The sequence below is a fragment of the Erigeron canadensis genome, chromosome 3, assembly GCF_010389155.1.
Source record: "Erigeron canadensis isolate Cc75 chromosome 3, C_canadensis_v1, whole genome shotgun sequence".
Taxonomy (NCBI): domain Eukaryota; kingdom Viridiplantae; phylum Streptophyta; class Magnoliopsida; order Asterales; family Asteraceae; genus Erigeron; species Erigeron canadensis.
The window spans coordinates 32659074-32677300 of NC_057763.1; the positions used below are offsets into that span (position 1 = coordinate 32659074).

General features: G+C 31.6%; 2 protein-coding genes across 2 annotated transcripts; one reads left to right on the forward strand and one right to left on the reverse strand.

Moving 5' to 3' along the window:
* The first annotated feature begins 4343 nt into the window (after positions 1 to 4343).
* Positions 4344 to 10617, forward strand: LOC122593591 (anaphase-promoting complex subunit 6). The gene is made up of 16 exons (XM_043766021.1): positions 4344 to 4623; positions 5199 to 5333; positions 5962 to 6035; positions 6197 to 6236; positions 6314 to 6359; positions 6593 to 6672; positions 6762 to 6943; positions 7044 to 7169; positions 7440 to 7514; positions 8522 to 8647; positions 8749 to 8818; positions 8997 to 9079; positions 9482 to 9595; positions 9713 to 9812; positions 10205 to 10240; positions 10332 to 10617. Exons 1-16 carry the CDS (start codon positions 4378 to 4380, stop codon positions 10416 to 10418), a joined length of 1620 nt encoding a protein of 539 aa, XP_043621956.1. The 5' UTR covers positions 4344 to 4377; the 3' UTR covers positions 10419 to 10617.
* A 1879-nt stretch (positions 10618 to 12496) lies between these two features.
* LOC122594416 (pathogen-related protein) lies at positions 12497 to 16757 on the reverse strand. The gene is made up of 4 exons (XM_043766879.1): positions 16582 to 16757; positions 14035 to 14167; positions 13008 to 13306; positions 12497 to 12828 (listed from the first exon to the last, which is right to left on the reverse strand). The coding sequence occupies exons 1-4, from the start codon at positions 16735 to 16737 to the stop codon at positions 12670 to 12672; spliced, it is 747 nt and encodes a 248-aa protein (XP_043622814.1). The 5' UTR covers positions 16738 to 16757; the 3' UTR covers positions 12497 to 12669.
* Positions 16758 to 18227: the final 1470 nt, after the last annotated feature.

Consider the following 18227-nt stretch of genomic DNA (forward strand, 5'->3'; position numbering starts at 1 on the left):
AGTATATGTATGTATTTGATGATTTGATCCATCTATAATTAATCAACCAAAACCGTATCCATGTATAATTAATGTATATATGATATATCAATGTATCAAACAAATATAACAAATGATCTATAACTTCCTGTGTATAAAGGGGACAATGCAAGTGGCCACGGGTAGGAGTAGCTAATGGCCTGCACCAGGACTAGGTGTAGAATTCAATATCCGGTCAATACGGGCAAGATGAATAGCAAATAGCTTTACACTCAAACCAGTCGAGGGTGTAGTGGCACTTGTGACCAAATTAGTACTACTCTCCGTGACTAATCCCGTCTTTTCATTCAAAAGCTTCCTTGCATTTAAACATGTTACACAACATATTAACATGCCAATTATCACAAGTGTAACCATCGTTAGACGAGCCATGTGATGACCGAATAATTAGGATCTAAGACGCCTCTTGAAACGGATACCTTAAACTTGTTAATTTGAGCTTTTGGCTTGTTTGAATTATGTTTTGTATTGCATTCTTACATATTTATATATAGTAGGTAGTTGTCTTGGTCAATTTTTGTTTTGGGAAGTCTATGCTATAAAAAAAGATAAGACTAGCTAGTATAATATGTTTTGTTGAAGTTGGGTAGGTCCATATGAACTAAGCCGCCGGCAACTAAGATGTTGCAAGAGTTTTAGATTTTCATTGTTCATGTTTTTGTTTTCAACAGTGTTGTAGGGATTAAACACTATTGGCATACAAGAACTCACACGTTGTACCATCAAAAATGGGCAATGTACAAGCGTTTGATGCATATGGGTAAGATTGGAGATACAAACTTTTTTATGGATATAATCATAATCATCTACAGTTACTTCAAGTGGTGTACACGCAAAAGAAGTTCGACTTATTTGGTAACTAACGTTTTAGACTTTTAGTAAGACTCACTATATTTCCTTCGCCACATGGGGTGGAGAGCTGATTATAAGGTAATTATGGCAATGTGGTATCAATTATGTTATGCTACTGTACCTTAAATCTCATAACACGATACTCGTGCAATATGATAGTGGTGTCCGCAGCGACGGTTTGATAGTGTCGACAATAAGTGGTGATGACAGTGACTATTAGTGGTGGTGGCGATGTCGAGTGGTGTATGTTGATGTAAATGTAACTGATTTAAAGGTGGTGGTGGAAATATTTTATGAGATAAAAGGATACTCGCGCAATGCAAAGATGACGTGGTGGTGGTAACTAATCTAAAGAGTAATGGAGATATTGATCGAAAATAATAAGTGACTGATAGTGTAAATTAATTCGTTAAAGGTAAAAGTAATTTTTTTTTTTAAAATTTTTTAACAAAAGTTATAATCTTTATAAAGTAGTATAAATAAGGTTTTAACAAGGTATATTTTTTTTAATAGCAGTTCATTTTTATTTTTATTATTTTTGAACATTGCTTACAATATATTTCATAAACATTTGAGTTTGAACCTAGGTAGTCGTTCTTACTAGACTTCAATTAAGTATCGCCTAGGAGGCCTTGTTTATGTGTATTAATTACTCCGTATTAAAGATTGGACTGTCTATAGATACCTCAAAAAATTGCTTAATACACCCCCTGTTATATTTAGTTAATACTCATGTCATTAATTAGTTATTTACCCCACTAATAATATAATGTTTATTTTTTTATTTTACGCTCTCTCTTCGTTTTTTTCATATATAGCTCTCCACTTAATTTTTTTATCCATGATCTACACACCACCACTACATCTTACAACCTCTTGTAGCTGGCAACGGATAAAACAACGATATTATTAACCAAATTCATAAGGTGTCGTCCAAACTCTTTTATTTATTAGCCATTATATTGGATTTACATTTGACAACATCATTTCAACCAAATCCTTCATTTTTTATTTAAACACTTTTTTTCTCTTACGATTTCATGATTTTTTTCTTGTTGGTATAATTGTCAAAATGTTATTTGTTTAATAATTTTGACCTTTTTTGTTGGTATAACTCTCAACAGAAAGAGAAACTGGAATTCAATATTTAGCTTTTTTTGTAACAGCTAGTATGAATTAAGAAAGAACAAAGTTTAAGACTTTGAGTGACGATAAAAATAATTTAAAAATAATTTTGTATTGAAGAATGTATTATAGATAATTAAATTTTTTAAAAGGATAAATATAAAACATTATTGATTTGATTAGAAAGAGTTAATATGAATTAAGAAAGAGTTTGTATTGTGTAAATAAACAAAAGAAGACAAATTAAAAATAATCTTTATATTAAAGAATATATTATAGATAATTAAAAATTTTCAAAGGATAAGTATAAAACTTTATTGATTTGATTAGATATTTTTGGTAAGTAATATTCTTGAAAAAATAAATAAAAATGTTAAAATGATGAGAGAAAAATAAAAATGAGAGGGTTTAGCTAGTACCATGGGGTATATATAGCAGCTCCCTAAAGATTTTAGTATATGTTCACGAACTTACGGATTAGGGAATTAATTTGAAAAACTCTAAAAGTTGAAATTGGATAATGTATAGGATACGAGAGTATCAAAGGGATAATCTTTTTGTATTATTAAGAAGATTAGTGATAAATGACAAACTAATGAGACAAAAGTAGGCAAAAATTTAGTCAAACATTAAAATAAGTTTAGAGAGCGGTTTACTTATCGTAAAGAAATTCATAATGGGCGGCTTCTACGTGGGAGAGATTTAATTTATGAGCAACATAGGACTCTTGAAAATTGAAGTTTCGAAAATTAAGTCATTTAAATACTTATCACTGGCATCAATCCACATGTAATTTGGAAAAGCATACATGTCGATTTTACAAGAGTTTTTTTTTTTTTTTTTTTGTCATGCTAGACGTGTTAGTAATTTTGTAACATCTAATAGAAATGAAAGTGTTGAAATTTCATAGAAAGCAGGAAATATCCCATTTAAGCTGAACATACCAAGTCATAATAACATGTCATATCAATTATTTAATAACATGGACTGCAAAACTGAGATTTGCATGCATTTCATTTTCAAGAGTTTCGCAACTTAGATAGACTTATAAATATTTTAACGGGAATACTCTGGATTACATAAAAGAGCATCTTTTCTTTGTATTATTGAAACCAAAAGCGATACAAGAATAAATTATATCTTCAGCCTTAACCCACCATTCGTTTTTTTAAACTTCAAACAATCGGCTTCATTGTGATCATTTTTAAACCTCAAAAGCCCAAAATTCCAATGGGGTAGTTAATTAGTCGGTGACGAATGTTTAGTTCCGTTAACACAACGTGTCAAGTTCAATCCTGATTTAACAATAATAAAAAAGCAATTTTTAGTCATGCCCAACAACATTTAATTTATTTTATCTTGAGTGATCGACACGAATCGTCCTTATGGTTTGCTCAAAAGTCTGATTTCGTCCTTTAGATTTAAAATTATCTGATATCATCCTTTATAGATGGAGAACGATCACGTTTCATCCTTTTTGAAAATGGACGTGTTAGCTTGAATCCGTTAACCCCTCACATGCATTCCACGCAAGGGTAAAATGGTCATTTTCAAAGCTAAAGGACTAAAGTTAACATCTAGATCTAACAAATAGGAGTGATGTTTTCAAGAGAGTACTATATCCAAATCGATTTCTATATCCAGATCTATGTCTATATCTATATAACCCGGCCAACACATCGTCGTGATGGTCTTTCTTTTCTTGTTGAAAAAATATGAAATCAGAAGCCGATGATGATGATGATGATGATGATTAGGGTAAACAGGTCGGGTTAATATCAAAGTCTCGTTCATCTCCTGTGGTTGTGAAAGAAAATGGTGGCTTTAATAAGTTATTGATGAACATAAAAGTTGAAATCAGAATGCAAGATGGAAGTTGCATGAAGATCGAGTTTAAGAAAAGTTAGTAACTACTCATATCTTGGTGTATATGGCAAACTTATTTAGATGCAAGGAGATGAACATATCTGTGTGTGTAAATTTGGAATATCTTCTACAACGTCACCACCACTACCACCAATAGTACCATCATCGACACCACTAGACCGTCTTTCCCACCACTGCCACCGCATTGCGCGGGTAAAATGCTCGTAGATTTATAATGATCTCAATTGGCCTAAACGGCCCAGCAGTTATCGGGCTTACTTACCACTATACAAAAAGTTAGTAAAGCCCACCTCATGTTTTTTATTTCCAAATCCGTTTTTAACTTTTTATGACTCCAGTTAAATTTTTCTGACTTTTTCCTCGCTCTCACTCACTCCCAGTATTCCCACCCCCAAAAGGCCAAAAACCTCGCATTTCAAATTTTCAAAAAATCTGAAAATCAAAAAATCAAAAAAAAAAAAAAAAGTTCAAACCATGAGAGAAGAAGAAATTGAGAAATTGAGAGGTGTGGTTCGCGATTGCGTCAGCAAACATTTATACTCGTCGGCGATATTCTTCGCCGATAAAGTCGCCGCCTTTACTTCCGATCCGGCAGATATCTATATGCAAGCACAAGCTTTGTTTCTCGGCCGCCATTATCGACGCGCTTTCCATTTACTCAACTCTTCTCAAATCGTCTTCCGTGATCTTCGATTCCGTTATCTCGCTGCCAAATGCCTCGTAATTATTTCACTCTAATTTTCCCCCTAATTTATCATTATCATTATATAATATATATCTATATGTATATGTATGTAGTCAAGGTGTTTGATTATTTGTCTCAATGAAATTAGACTGAAACTCCTAAAGTTATGATATTCTGTTGGTTAGTTACTTACGTAAATAAACGAATACGAAAGGAGTATGTTTCGGTTTCAATTATATTGTTCACTTTTTAGTATATGTTATTTCCACATTCCGAAACTGAAGATTATATTCTAAGAACTTATCACGATTTCAAAACCGGTGCCGCTTTAGTAGTTTACAAGTTGTAAATGGTAATATACATACAAATAGCATGTAATTGAAAGTTTGATATGTATAATATAGCTTTTCAAAGCTGTATAGATACGATTGAAAAATGAGACTAGTTTTGATATATTATTGTGCACTTAGTAGTAAGTTTGATGTGTATCATATAGAATAAAAATGTACACAATTTGTGAAGATAAGATGTTATTTTTCGGGTTAAAGTCTAGATTTTTATGACTGAGCTAATATGGGAGTGATGATTATTTTGCAATACGTTTGAATAGGAGGAATTAAAGGAATGGGATCAGTGTTTGCTAATGCTTGGAGAAGCGAAGGTGGATGAACATGGGAATTTTAGTGATACAAAAGATTCTAATGCCATGTACTTGGATAAAGATAGTGAAGATCGTGAAATTAACGTAAGTTTTATTTTTGCAATACACCCTGTTCATAACTTATAAGTGTATGTGTATCTCTTTCTGTTTTATTACTTTTTGGGAAGTTATATTTGACTACGAGTGCGAAAAATCACAGCAACGAGTAAAGTAGATATGCTGCCAGTTTCAAAGTTGTGAATAGCCTTTTAGTGCTGTGGAAAGGGGAATAATTTTCAAGTCAATTAATTTATTTTTTTAAGATACTATTATCCTCAGAAGACATTTGGATTATCATCGTTTTTTCACTGTCTGTTTCTATAATGTCGTGTTAAAGGTTCCACTACTGTAATGCCTGTATGGTTGAAATCAAGTTAATAGGTAGGCATGATCCATTGTATATATTGTGGATACCTAATTCAATATTATGTAATTATTTTGGTACAAGAAAGAGAAAGGTACCGAGGACACCTTGTTTTAATACTGAGTACTATCTAAATCAAGCATTATGTATCATTAATGGTAGTAGCTTGATTTGTTTATTGTAATTAATTTTTAGCATAACTTCAGAAGGTCAAATCTTCTAAATAGTTTTCCTCCGCTCATCTTTTTAATTCAGAGAGTGTATTCGTGGTTACCTTTGCTGTGAACTAATACATCTATTCTATTATAGATATCATCAGCAATATGTTTTCTTAGAGGGAAAGCATACGAAGCGCTCCAGAACCGTTCTCAGGCGCGTCAGTGGTTAGTTTCGGCTTATATGTCAAATGCTGAATTTCTTATATTATTGCGCCAACTGCCAACAGCCCACCATCTTATTTGTTGTGTGTTTTTGTTGAGTCATTAGTCTCATTGGAGACCAACTGTTCCATCTAATACATCGTATTCTACTTATCATGCTTTAGGTATGAGGCTGCAGTTAGAGCTGATCCTTTATGCTATGAGGTAAGCACACCCCAGCTACATTTCGCTATCATCACTGTTTTGACACCTGTGAGCATACCTTTTCTCTTTTTGTTCAGGCCCTGGAATGTCTTGTTGAAAATCACATGCTAACATGCGATGAAGGTTGTTCATTTGCATTCTGTTTAACATTATTGAATAAATTCCATTTTACTCACATTATCTGATATCTTTCACAAAAATCACTGTATTTCGCTATCTACCTGGAAAGATGTTTTCATCTTAACATCTCTCTCTCTCTCTCTCTATATATATATATATATATATATTTTGTATGATTATATTGTTTATATCACTTTGGGCACCATGTCATGTTTTGGTTTGTTATTCAATTTCAGAGAAAAGTCTTCTTTCATCTCTGCAGTTTGCTCAAGAAGATGGCTGGTTATCTTCATTCTATTCATGTTTGATAAAAAAGGTACTTCTAAAGTCATAAAACTTTCATGTTTATTGATGTCTTATTTTGCGATTTCACTCAAATACTTTATTGTCTTTATTTTTATTCAGTACGATAAAGCAAGTGTTGTAGAAGAAAAATTCGATAAACTTGAGAAAGAAGATATAAGCGGAAAACCATCAAACCAGTCCTTGATTTGTACACTAAAAAACAACACAGATCTTTTGGCGTGCAAAGCTGAATACTACCATCAATGTGGTGAGTATCAGAAGTGCTTTGAATTGACTTCAATGTAAGTTGATCACTTTCTAACAGTTAATGATCCAGTGAATTGTACCTGATATATTGATATAACATTAACCAAAGATTTATACCATGTTTTGGTCACCCAGACTGCTTGAGAGGGACCCATTTCATCTTAAAAGCACCATGGTTCATATAGCAGCGGCTATGGAGCTTGGACACTCAAATGAGCTCTATTTGATGGCTTGCAACTTAGTCAAGGACCATCCTCAAAAGTAAGAAAGCTGTTTATGCTTGTAGCTGCTGAGTACACCTTTTACACCATTTGTATTTCTTTTCTATGTTCTAGCTCTATAAAGCTTTACATATTTTCGCCTTTCTTTCTTAAATGCTATTTAATTTTTCATGGCAATAAGTGGGTGCATTTTCTTATACATGTGCTGTTGTTCACCATTTGGGCAATACTATAAGCACATCTCTTTCTATTATACTATAGATATATTATTACTCATGGTTGTTTTTCTTTATCAATTCCTTTCCCTAAGGGCGATATCGTGGTTTGCTGTTGGTTGCTACTACTATTGTATCAAGAAGTACGATCAGTCACGTCGTTTTTTCAGGTATAGTTTTTTCTCTTGGTTTATGCTATTTATGTTAATCTTTGTGTATATTCAAAATATGTTTTATTTGATTTTATAATTATTAGTTAAATCTGCGATATGTTCAAATAGGGGTCGCAAATGGTTGGTTCAGGTGGGTTGGGTAATGCCAGAATGGGCCCAAGTCAACACGGCCACGGGTAATCTTTGGTATAGGTCGAACCGGGTCAGGTCCATGTGGGTCAACCAAGCAAAAGTTATTATGTCAATATTGATCCTATTTTTGAACAAAATGATTTCGGAGGTTTTATGCATTGAAATACACTGTGGCGAGATTGACCAGTTCCTTTTTAATTTATTTTTCATCTAGTTGACCCAGTAGAGATGATACATACCTGAACTGAAATGACACAAAAATACTAATTCTTTACCTTGCATCTTTAAGACAGTTATAGGTCCAGTACTTGTTATTATCTCACCTCATTATTTATCATCTGTTTATCATTTGGAAGTAATTTATCTTTTTTAAATTTATCGTTTCAATTACACAATATTACAATAACACAGCTTTCACTCTTTTTGACATGGGTTTACCATTCTCAATCCTATTCTTTCCAGCCTGTTACTATTCTTTAAGAGGGCTTACCCTAGTTGATCTTGTCTTAATCATTTCACTTTTAACTCTCGTTATCATATCAAATGACTATCTTCACCTTAACTTAAAAAAATTTACTTTGTTTTATATCTCCTTAGAATAATACTATTAACTTTCTAGTTGTTTTATACTTTTATTAAAATCTTTCGTCACCTACCAACTTTTCTACCATTTTATGCGTATTCTATCTGTTATTCAAAATCAAGCTTATCTCAAAAGTAAAAAAGCTAGTGATTACAATTTGATAGTTGTATTAGTTTCTTTAATGAAAACTTTCTTTCGTCTTATGAATCAAACCATTTTAGTAGATGGATCAAAATTGCTAACTCCGAGATTCAGTTTACTGACACATGCTATTTTTGTTTTTTGACAGCAAGGCCACTAGCCTTGATGGAACATTTGCTCCTGGTTGGATAGGATATGGAAATGCTTATGCAGCCAAAGAAGAAGGTGACCAAGCTATGACAGGCTACCGCACTGCTGCTCGTTTATTTCCTGGGTATTGTAACTGTTATTCATTCCTCTTTATGCTTGTGAAAGTGAATTCTACTATTCGCCAAGAGTATTCTTTTCACTTTTATTTACATGTAAAATTTTCAGGTGTCACTTGCCTGCTTTGTATATTGGAATGGAGTACATGCAAACTCACAGTTTCAAACTTGCTGATCAGGTGCGATATGGTAACCTTGTTTATCTGTTCCTATTTAAATTCATGCTGATATGTAACTTACCAGTGTTTAAGGATGGTGTCGCTTTGATGTATGGGATCTGGTTTTCAGGCGTTAAATACTAGACCTAAATTATGGATGAGGATAGAACTAATTTCAGTTCTTTGGTATTGCGTACAGTTTTTCATGCAGGCAAAGGCAATATGCCCTTCAGATCCACTTGTATATAATGAACTTGGAGTTGTTGCTTATCATATGAAAGAGTGGGTATCCTTTACTGATTTCTTTTTCTTTGTTTCCAACTCTTAGAGAGTTAGAGGTGGAAATTTGACCCATATAATGTGTTAGATTGAGATGTATTTTATCCAAGATAGTTTAAATGGATCGAAAGGGACAAAGGTTTCTCAAGTCTATTTTGAATGCATATGAATCGCTTTTTCTAAGATTTTCACTAATATAGTTTTTCTAATCTATTTGATATTGGTTTTCTAGTACTATTTTTTCAACACATAGAAGACAAACAGTGTGACCCAACCGAATACCAACTAAAATCTGACCCATTTCAACCTGAATCCATCATCTGTCCTGTCTATCTTGTCAACTTAATCTGATAGCCTTTATGTCATCATGTTTGTTAATGAGCATAAGCGTTGTAAAATTTATAGGTTTAAGAAGGCAGTATCGTGGTTTGAAAAGACTTTGGCTCTCCTACCATCACCACTAAATGAGATGTGGGAATCAACTGTGGTTAATCTGGCTCATGCCTTGAGAAAATTAAAGTATGCTTAACTTTAATTTTCTAGATCTTAATAAAGTAACTTTTTGATTAAAAAAAAGTTTTAATTTCTATTTTTAAGGATTACATATGTGTTGCCACTTACTAACTTCTTCTCCAGGAGATATAATGAAGCAATCGCATATTATGAAAAGGCCCTTGCACTATCAACAAGAAGTCTTGGGACATACGCTGGTTTAGCTTATACATATCATCTGCAGGTAACACTGCCTTCAAACATTGTTTGCTTAATAATTTATTCTTTTGTCTAGAGGTCGTAAAATGGTGGATCGCGTGGGGTAGGTAATCTGTTATTGTCACACGATGGGTAACCCGAAACATTTAATGTCCAGATTTCGCAGTTTTATCAACAACAATTGGGGTGTCAAAACTTGTTACAAAAACTAGCATATTTGAGCTTTTATGCATAAAATATGCGCTAGGAGTTTTGGCATTTTTGGTCCTGTTTTCACCATAGCTATTTTTATCTTATAAGTTTGATCTGTTAGAGATAAAGGCTACCTGAATCCGCTCATCCAAAAGATAACTTGTAATGAACTGTCTGTGTCCATTTTGAGATTTTCCGTAATCGTTCTGTTTTCTTTTTTTGCAGGGTAATTACACTGATGCAATTACATATTACCATAAGGTAAAATTGTATGTCATTAATAAGAACACTTGTAATCGTATGGGTCGTGCATTTGATTTCGGATTTGTAAATAACTGGTTTCTATGAACAGGCATTATGGATAAATCCGGAAGATCCGTTCTCCGCAGAGATGTTGACGTTAGCCCTTGTAGATGAAAGCCGTCAAGGTATTAAATAATTAATATATAGTTGATGAAAATCGATATGTATACTTTTTTTTTTCCTTTTCTTATTTTATTGGTAGTAGGGATCATGTCTTTATGTTGTAACAAATGTATTCATATACAACTACAAATCCAGGAAATCAAGTCATCGCATGTCTTAAAACCTCTGTGAAGTTGATTTATATGATACAAATTTTGATCATTACATTTTGATATTACCACTTATTTTATTTAATGGGAAGAAGAGTGCTGTAATTTGTTATTTATCCTCAAAAAATGTTTGGCAATTCTCATAAACTTTCAGATATCTGTTGTGCACATTCAGCCTTTTCATTTAAGAAGGCATGTACACATCTCCATAGCCTAAGGTTTTAAGTTTTGAAATTGTAGGATTAGTAAATTTATCCTTGCTAATGAATGGAAATACATTTATCTAATCATTTTCTTTCATAAATATTCTGCTAAAACTCCAATTTATTTACTGTGTTAGAACATCTTATATATTCATTGAAGTTTATGGATTTAAGTTTTTGAATTCAATTCTGACTAGAATCTAAAAGATTTGGGAACCTATTTACTACCTTAAATGAGTACACTCCTAGTATAGTTATAAGTAAATGATTACGAGTATATGCAAACATGTTGCAAATCTCTACGCATCACATATGTATATTGGTTGAATGATCAAGTTAACGGAAACTATCGGAAATGGTTTTTCATTCAAGATTAGAACCGCTATATGTATGTGCAATAGAGGAATTTACATGTTAATTTTCAGTCCCGCTATAAACAATCTTTATCAAGGAGACAAGGACGTTCAAATGTATGTTGATTAAACATACATTTGTATCTTTGTTTCTAGTAGAGTAGAAACTAGAAAGTCATAATCTTTTGGATGACGGGTTTAAAAATTTTCATGCGATACTGAAATTTATGACGAGAAAATACATATTTGATTGTTTACGAAGCTGTAAACTTTTCTGAATATTTAGTATAGGAAACAAGGTTCATATATATGGAAAGTCGTATACACAGCTTTTGAGTTGTTTTCTTATTTCAGTAATTGGTGACGCGGTACAGTACTAAAATCATTTTCATTTTTTTCACCTTCGTGTTAGGTATGAAAACAGACTTGAATTAAACATCAATTCTTTCGATTTTGATCTACCCAATAAATTAAGTTTCATTATCTTATCAACCTATTTACACGTACACTTCGAACGTATAACCTTTTTTATGGTTAAAATAATTTATTTAGTTTTTTGTTTTTTTCTATTATTGAAGAATTCATATAGACATATGTAGAAGATAGAAAAATAACATTTTGAAAAGTATACCAAGTCAAGTTATTGTAGTCCGAGTGATATACTAGATCATTGAGTGGTCGTTGAATGTAAACTATGCATATTACAAAAGTATGGATTGTGATTCTTTGTAGTTGATCTAACTTAACCAATATAATGATTAAAGTTAATCTAACTTTACTTATAAAGTTGATCGAATCCACTTTAGAGGATCTAAATCTCAAAAATATTCTTAAATCACCAAACCATGTACCTATCATTCTAGATGGCCAAGACCGGTAGTGTGAGAGTATGTTATTGAAAAAGTATTATAGATATGGTTTAAGAGATTAAGTAATAGAATGATTGATTATTGAAGTGAAATAAGTACATTTTATGGATTTTTTTTTTTTTTTGGTTGTGTGTGTGTGTGGGGTGGGGGGGGGGGGGGGGGGGGGGGGTGGGGGGTATAATGCCAATATGGATTAACCCATTTGATAGATGTCTTGTCAAACTTTTTACGTGTTCGAACTTGCAAGATGACAATTACAAAATGCATCGGAGCTATTGCTTTGGTAATGTTACGAAACCTTTACTTAGATTTCACTATAAATCGACTAAATAAAGGCATTGTGGACTGTGAACATATATTATATATAGACCAATTAACATATTATGTTTTAAAGCGGAATTACATTCACAACACGATATGATATAGGAAATTTGGAACAAACAAAATTCACAGTGATTTAATTTGCTTAAGAGGAGATTTATATCTAATTACGAGGAGATTTATTAAGATAAGAAAATACAAAGAATTTAGAATTTTCAACATTGGAGAACTTGATCGAGTTCATACATTCAAATTTGATATTGATCGAATGAGAAAAAACTAAAACAGTAAATTAAGCACACAAATTAACCAGAAAAAGGATCACAACATCATCAAGAGCAAACACATATATATCGTCCGTCTTGCTAATTAATTCTGGTAAGGGCAACTGCCCGTTTGTGCCACAGAAGTATCCACGGCCACATTTTGGTCTCCAGGTATCATCAACGGTCCCTTGAGCAATTTCGAGATTAGATCAGCTGGATCGTAATAAATCTCAACATCTTCGGCTCTCAATGATTCATCAACCTTCACATTTGTATCAACAATTTAAAAAAAAAAAGTTAGTTTATATAAAATAAATATTACCGTGTTTGAAATATATATATGATTTGGGTTGCAATATCAAATGTGACCCGTTAAGTGTTGCCTATTATTGAAAACTAAAAAAAAACTTTGAAACCTAACCAAGAGACGAAAATTAGTACCTTGAGGATGCCCATTCCATAGAAATCAACCATTTCGCCAGTAGGGGCATGGCCTTTGTACGGACCTTCAAAGTAACCCCAATGCCTGAACTTATACGATATCACGGGCGGTCCAGAATGGACGCTTATCACTTCCCACGCAAATCCACGAGGAAAGGCTGATCGAAAAACATCGTGAGACGATTCAAAGGTTTCTTCTTCAGCTTTGTAATACTTGTATTCATCAGGAAGTGTATTTTTAAGTAAGGCATTATAACTCCCTACCTTCAATGTTTCCTCGGCTGATAAACCCTCCCTGCCTATTGTCAATTGAATTAATTAAATTCCATATGAAAAATATACTTAAAATAATAATAGATATATCCTTTTAAAAATTATTTAACGTATGATTCAAATTTTATCACGATTTCGATATCATTTTTTATCGACTCTGTTCTATTGGGATTGACAAACTCCACAAGTCGCTTTCGTCATGGTTATGTAATGTCTATCATATTTTTTTTTATTCATCTTGACCGATATGGTTGAAAATATACATATATAATCATATCTGAAAAATTATACTAATAATTTAATTCACTAAGATACAACCTAGCTGACTAATAACATCATTAGCTTCTTTTTTTAATAAGCTAGTACGAGGAATACATTTCGTGCTCATTTTGTAGAGTTCATCTCCATTTAATAATGAAGTCGGTAATTGTTGAAATTTTCTAGACTAAATAATTTTTTTTTCATGAAGATTTGAGCTAGTTTAAAAAAATACATAAATTATAAGATGGAGATTCAATTTTGCCACCTATTGAAAACCAGTGATTCAAAGTTTAATTTTGCTTAAAATGTTATTGAGGGTTTAGGAATAACTTAGATTTCTAAATAACTAAACTTACCATATATGACTCTTAAACTATACTCTTTTAACGTTGCTTAGAAGTTGACATCCTAAATTTTTTTGGATGAATACCAAGTACCATTTATTAGACTTTCGCCATATATTTTAGCATATGTATAATTTCTTTCTAGTTACCGTTGACAATGAGCTTGAACTTTTCAGGATTGATTGTCTTGAAGTCTTGTATGCGAGTCTTGTGGCTTAGTTCCATCTCCCATGATTTTATTGCATTTTGTACGGTTTCTTCTAATGATCCCTTTTCCCACACCTTCAACCAGTTAACAAACAAACATTGATCGATAATTAATGTCAGATAAGGCTTTAACTAATACTCGTATATTTTTTTGACAGGTATGGATCGAATGTCACAACAGAGTGATTAGACTATATTGTCTTAATCGAGTCCACACTATAGAACCCTCTCACCCAAACCTAGTAGGAGAAAAAACTCACTAATAGTCCGCTTTCACGACAACACATTAGGGGAAAACCTTGTCTTCTTAATTTTGAACCCGAGTCTCCCTAAATCCAAGTCATCATAAAAGACTTTAAATAATATTTAGTGTATGATTTCTATTTAATCATATATATTGGAAAAAGTTATCCAAAAAGAAAACTAAGCAATCCATATAGATATCTTTATATATACTAAAAGACAACTGACCTAATAGCTTATTAACCAATCACAGCTCTCGATTTTATCAAATTGACTTTTGATGATGTCATCATTTATTTTTGTACATTAATTAATTTAATTAAGAAAAAAAATAAAGAATTTCCAAAAGATAAAAAAAAAACACACGTAGCTTTAATTTGGATAATACTAACTATCTTTAAATTTGGTTTTGGATTAATATATAAGCATTTATTATTTTACAAACCCAAGACTCTACTTATTAGATAGACTTTAAGATTACGATTTTTGTAAACTATTATATTCTTTGATTTTGTAATATCATTTATCTTTATATTTATCTTTATATATACTAAAAAATAACTCACCTAAATAACAACTCTCAATTCCATCAAATTGAAAATTGCTGATGCCATAAATATATTTTATAATATGAAATTAATTAATTAATTAATTACATAAAAAAATCAAGAAGTTAGTTTTACGCCTTTTATTATATTTTCATAGATATATACTTATAATAAAATAATATATCTATGGTGTACTTAATTTAACGGGAATATTTATATCTATAAAGATATACCTATATCCATATGTAAGTATAATATAATAACAATTTTATAATCGACATCTTTATTTATTTATTTTTTCTTCCATTCATGACATTAAATAATATTGATTTCTAGGTAATCAATCTATTTTAAAAGTAATTGTACTATCATTTTTTTATAAGTTTTTTTAATAAATATCATGATACATAATAAAAATAAAACATGTAAAAATAAGACATTTAAATTGGGACGGAGAGAGTATAACATTATCATATTCTAATTGAAATATTTTAAATATTTAAAATATGTTTCATCTAAAGATAAGATATAATTCTAAAAGTGTAACATAAGAATGTAATATCACCTTCTGTAACAATAAATAAAATAAAATGATAGTGACTTATTATGATTTTTAATATTCAAATATCGGTAAATATGTTATGATGTACAACTTTTATGGACAAATTATGATTTTGTAATATTCAAATATTGTTATGTATGTCACAGACTCACACTCAAAGTTTTATAATATAGATCGATTTTTTTATTACTAAAAGTTATAAACTAAATTTTAAATCATAATAAATTAACATTTAATATTGATAAATTTGTAAGCCCGTGTATTTGGAAACAAAAACTATAGATTCAAGTGTTCTATGGTAAACAAATATGCGAATAAATGTGATGTATATAATTTATTTTTTTGGAAAGACAACTAAACAATCAACACAAATATATCACATATTTACAAAAGTCTACCATAATAGAGCCCACGACCTAGAGATTGATAGCTAGGCTATCGATTTGACTTATCGCCCACACCATATATGAATCATTATGGCTCATCTGGGGTACGTACGTACGTGTGGTATATATGCTTTAAAATCCAAGAGAAATTTTTAAAATTTAGATAACTTTAGATGTTTCAATAGAGAAGATATGTCTCTATAAGTATCTGATCGAGCATTGTTGTACGTAAGTTCTTCAATTCGAGCAAAAACAGATCGTTTAATTATTAACTAGTCTAAAAATAAGATTATATATCTTGATTTAAGAAGATTTGAACCAAGAGATTTACGTTTGAAAACATGACATGTAAAAAGTGTGAACAAATATCATTAACCTAGCTAATTAATTGTCAAATATATATACATATTATTAAACGCACGGTTGATTAAAAAATTATATTATATACTCCTATATATGTTAATCTAGTATCGATCCTTTAGTTAATTTAATGCATGAAAGCAGTTATAGATATATCTATCTAAGTAATTAACGATAAATTAGTGCGTGTTATGCACATAACAACCAGCTGGTAACTTAACGATAAATTAGTGCATCATATCAAATCATATATGCAGTCATATATGTTTTCAAGTCCACAAAGATAACCAGACACATAGTATAAATTAAGGACTAGCTAGCTAGGACTATATATATATATATATATATATGTTTGCAAGATCAAACTTGACGATTAACGAGGGAGCAAACCTTGGTTCGGCCTTCTTCAAACAGTTTGTTTACGGCATCGTAAACAGGGGGACCACCGTGTCTCCAATTGGTGTTCTCTGCTAAATCTTCATGGAGAAAGGACCTATACTTTTCTCCTCCCTTCTTCATCGTTTCTTCTAGCCTTGAACCTTCCATTTTTTAATTAATTGCTTGTCTTTTCTAATTAATGGAATTAGTACTTTTTTAGAGATAGAAGAGTGGAGGTTTTATAGATAGGAAGAGGCTAATATAGTAAATTACTAAATACCTTATTTTGATGATTAATTATTTGATAAGATTATAGACATAGCATTTATTATAAGAATAAGAACGTATTTTATATCGCAGTAAAGGTCATCGATAGGGTAGGATACATTGACACGTTTAGTTCACAATTAATATATGCATGGTTCGCTTGCTATATCAAATAGCATGCATGCATGTCAATGGGTTGATTCGGGTTAGGATTAACGACTTGGCGGTTTAACTTTTTATTTATTTTAACAGTCAAAAATTTCAACTTTGACCCACTGTTAATTCGAACCAAACACAACAACCTGGAAAAGTTTGGATCGATGGGTCGAGTTCCAGGCTTACGTGTCTAATTAGTTGCTGGGTTGATTATTTTAGGTCAAACAGGTCAAATCGTTCTACATCTTGAAAAAAATCTCAGTTGCTGGGTTGATTATTTTATTTCTATATTTACCAAACATCTTTTCTCTCTCCTTAAATCTCAACCAATCATGTTTCTTTTTTCTCTCTTCCATAAATAATATATTTTTCCAATTCATTCAAAATCTTTTATCTCACAAACCGTACATCGACAAATTATAAAAATTATATGGGTGTTCTTAAAATTTCATGCTCTTTCATTAGAGATGTCATTCGATATATTTTCGGCGAATTTCTAAATCCGAGGGCGGAGCCCGTACGGCTAAGACATTTGGCTATCACACTCTATGACATATCACCCCATCATCTCACCGCTGCAACGCGCGGGTACTTGCTCTCGTTTTTATAAAAGAATAGAGATGCATGTATAGTATACTTGCACAGGAAAAAAAATGAGATTTTTATATGTTGGTATAGTAGACCTGTAGAGAGACATGAGAAAATGTTTATGTATTTTTCTCAAAACTGATTATGGCTGCATAAACTAAAAAGTGAGTCACTTAGTTTTGAACAATATATTCAGGCTGTAAACTAAATTAAATAGCCTAGATCAAGAATTGAACAAACATGTGAATTGAATAATATATAATGTTAACTTTCTATCCTAATTAAAGAATCGTATAAGAATAGATTAGTTCCCCATCATTGATGCTGCAGCTAAAGAGTTCGGAATCCCCAGCATGTCTTTTGCTTTTGGCTGGCTTCATGGGCTGTTACTAGGTCTCTCACTCTCTCCTACTGGCCGGATCGAAGTTTTCTGATTAGGGACTTTGTTAATAGCAACTATTATTTCCTTTGGATATATAATTAGATCAACGATGATGTAATATGTTACGAACATAACATATATAGTGTTAATGAAGTTCACCAATGACAATTAATAATAACGCCAGTATATTAAATGAGAGACATCGAAATAAAAGGCTACCTGCATGGCAACATGTATCATCGTTGAAGTATTCTCTTTTTGGCAG

Excerpts from the sequence above, each read along its gene's own strand:
- LOC122593591 (XM_043766021.1), top strand. The coding sequence starts at position 4,378 with ATGAGAGAAGAAGAAATTGAGAAATTGAGAGGTGTGGTTCGCGATTGC. Across the intron at positions 5,334-5,961 it reads GTGAAGATCGTGAAATTAAC|ATATCATCAGCAATATGTTT; the intron begins GTAAGTTTTATT and ends ATTCTATTATAG. Across the intron at positions 6,036-6,196 it reads CGTTCTCAGGCGCGTCAGTG|GTATGAGGCTGCAGTTAGAG; the intron begins GTTAGTTTCGGC and ends ATCATGCTTTAG.
- LOC122594416 (XM_043766879.1), bottom strand. The coding sequence starts at position 16,737 with ATGGAAGGTTCAAGGCTAGAAGAAACGATGAAGAAGGGAGGAGAAAAG. Across the intron at positions 14,168-16,581 it reads TTGAAGAAGGCCGAACCAAG|GTGTGGGAAAAGGGATCATT; the intron begins GTTTGCTCCCTC and ends AACTGGTTGAAG. Across the intron at positions 13,307-14,034 it reads GTTCAAGCTCATTGTCAACG|GCAGGGAGGGTTTATCAGCC; the intron begins GTAACTAGAAAG and ends AATTGACAATAG.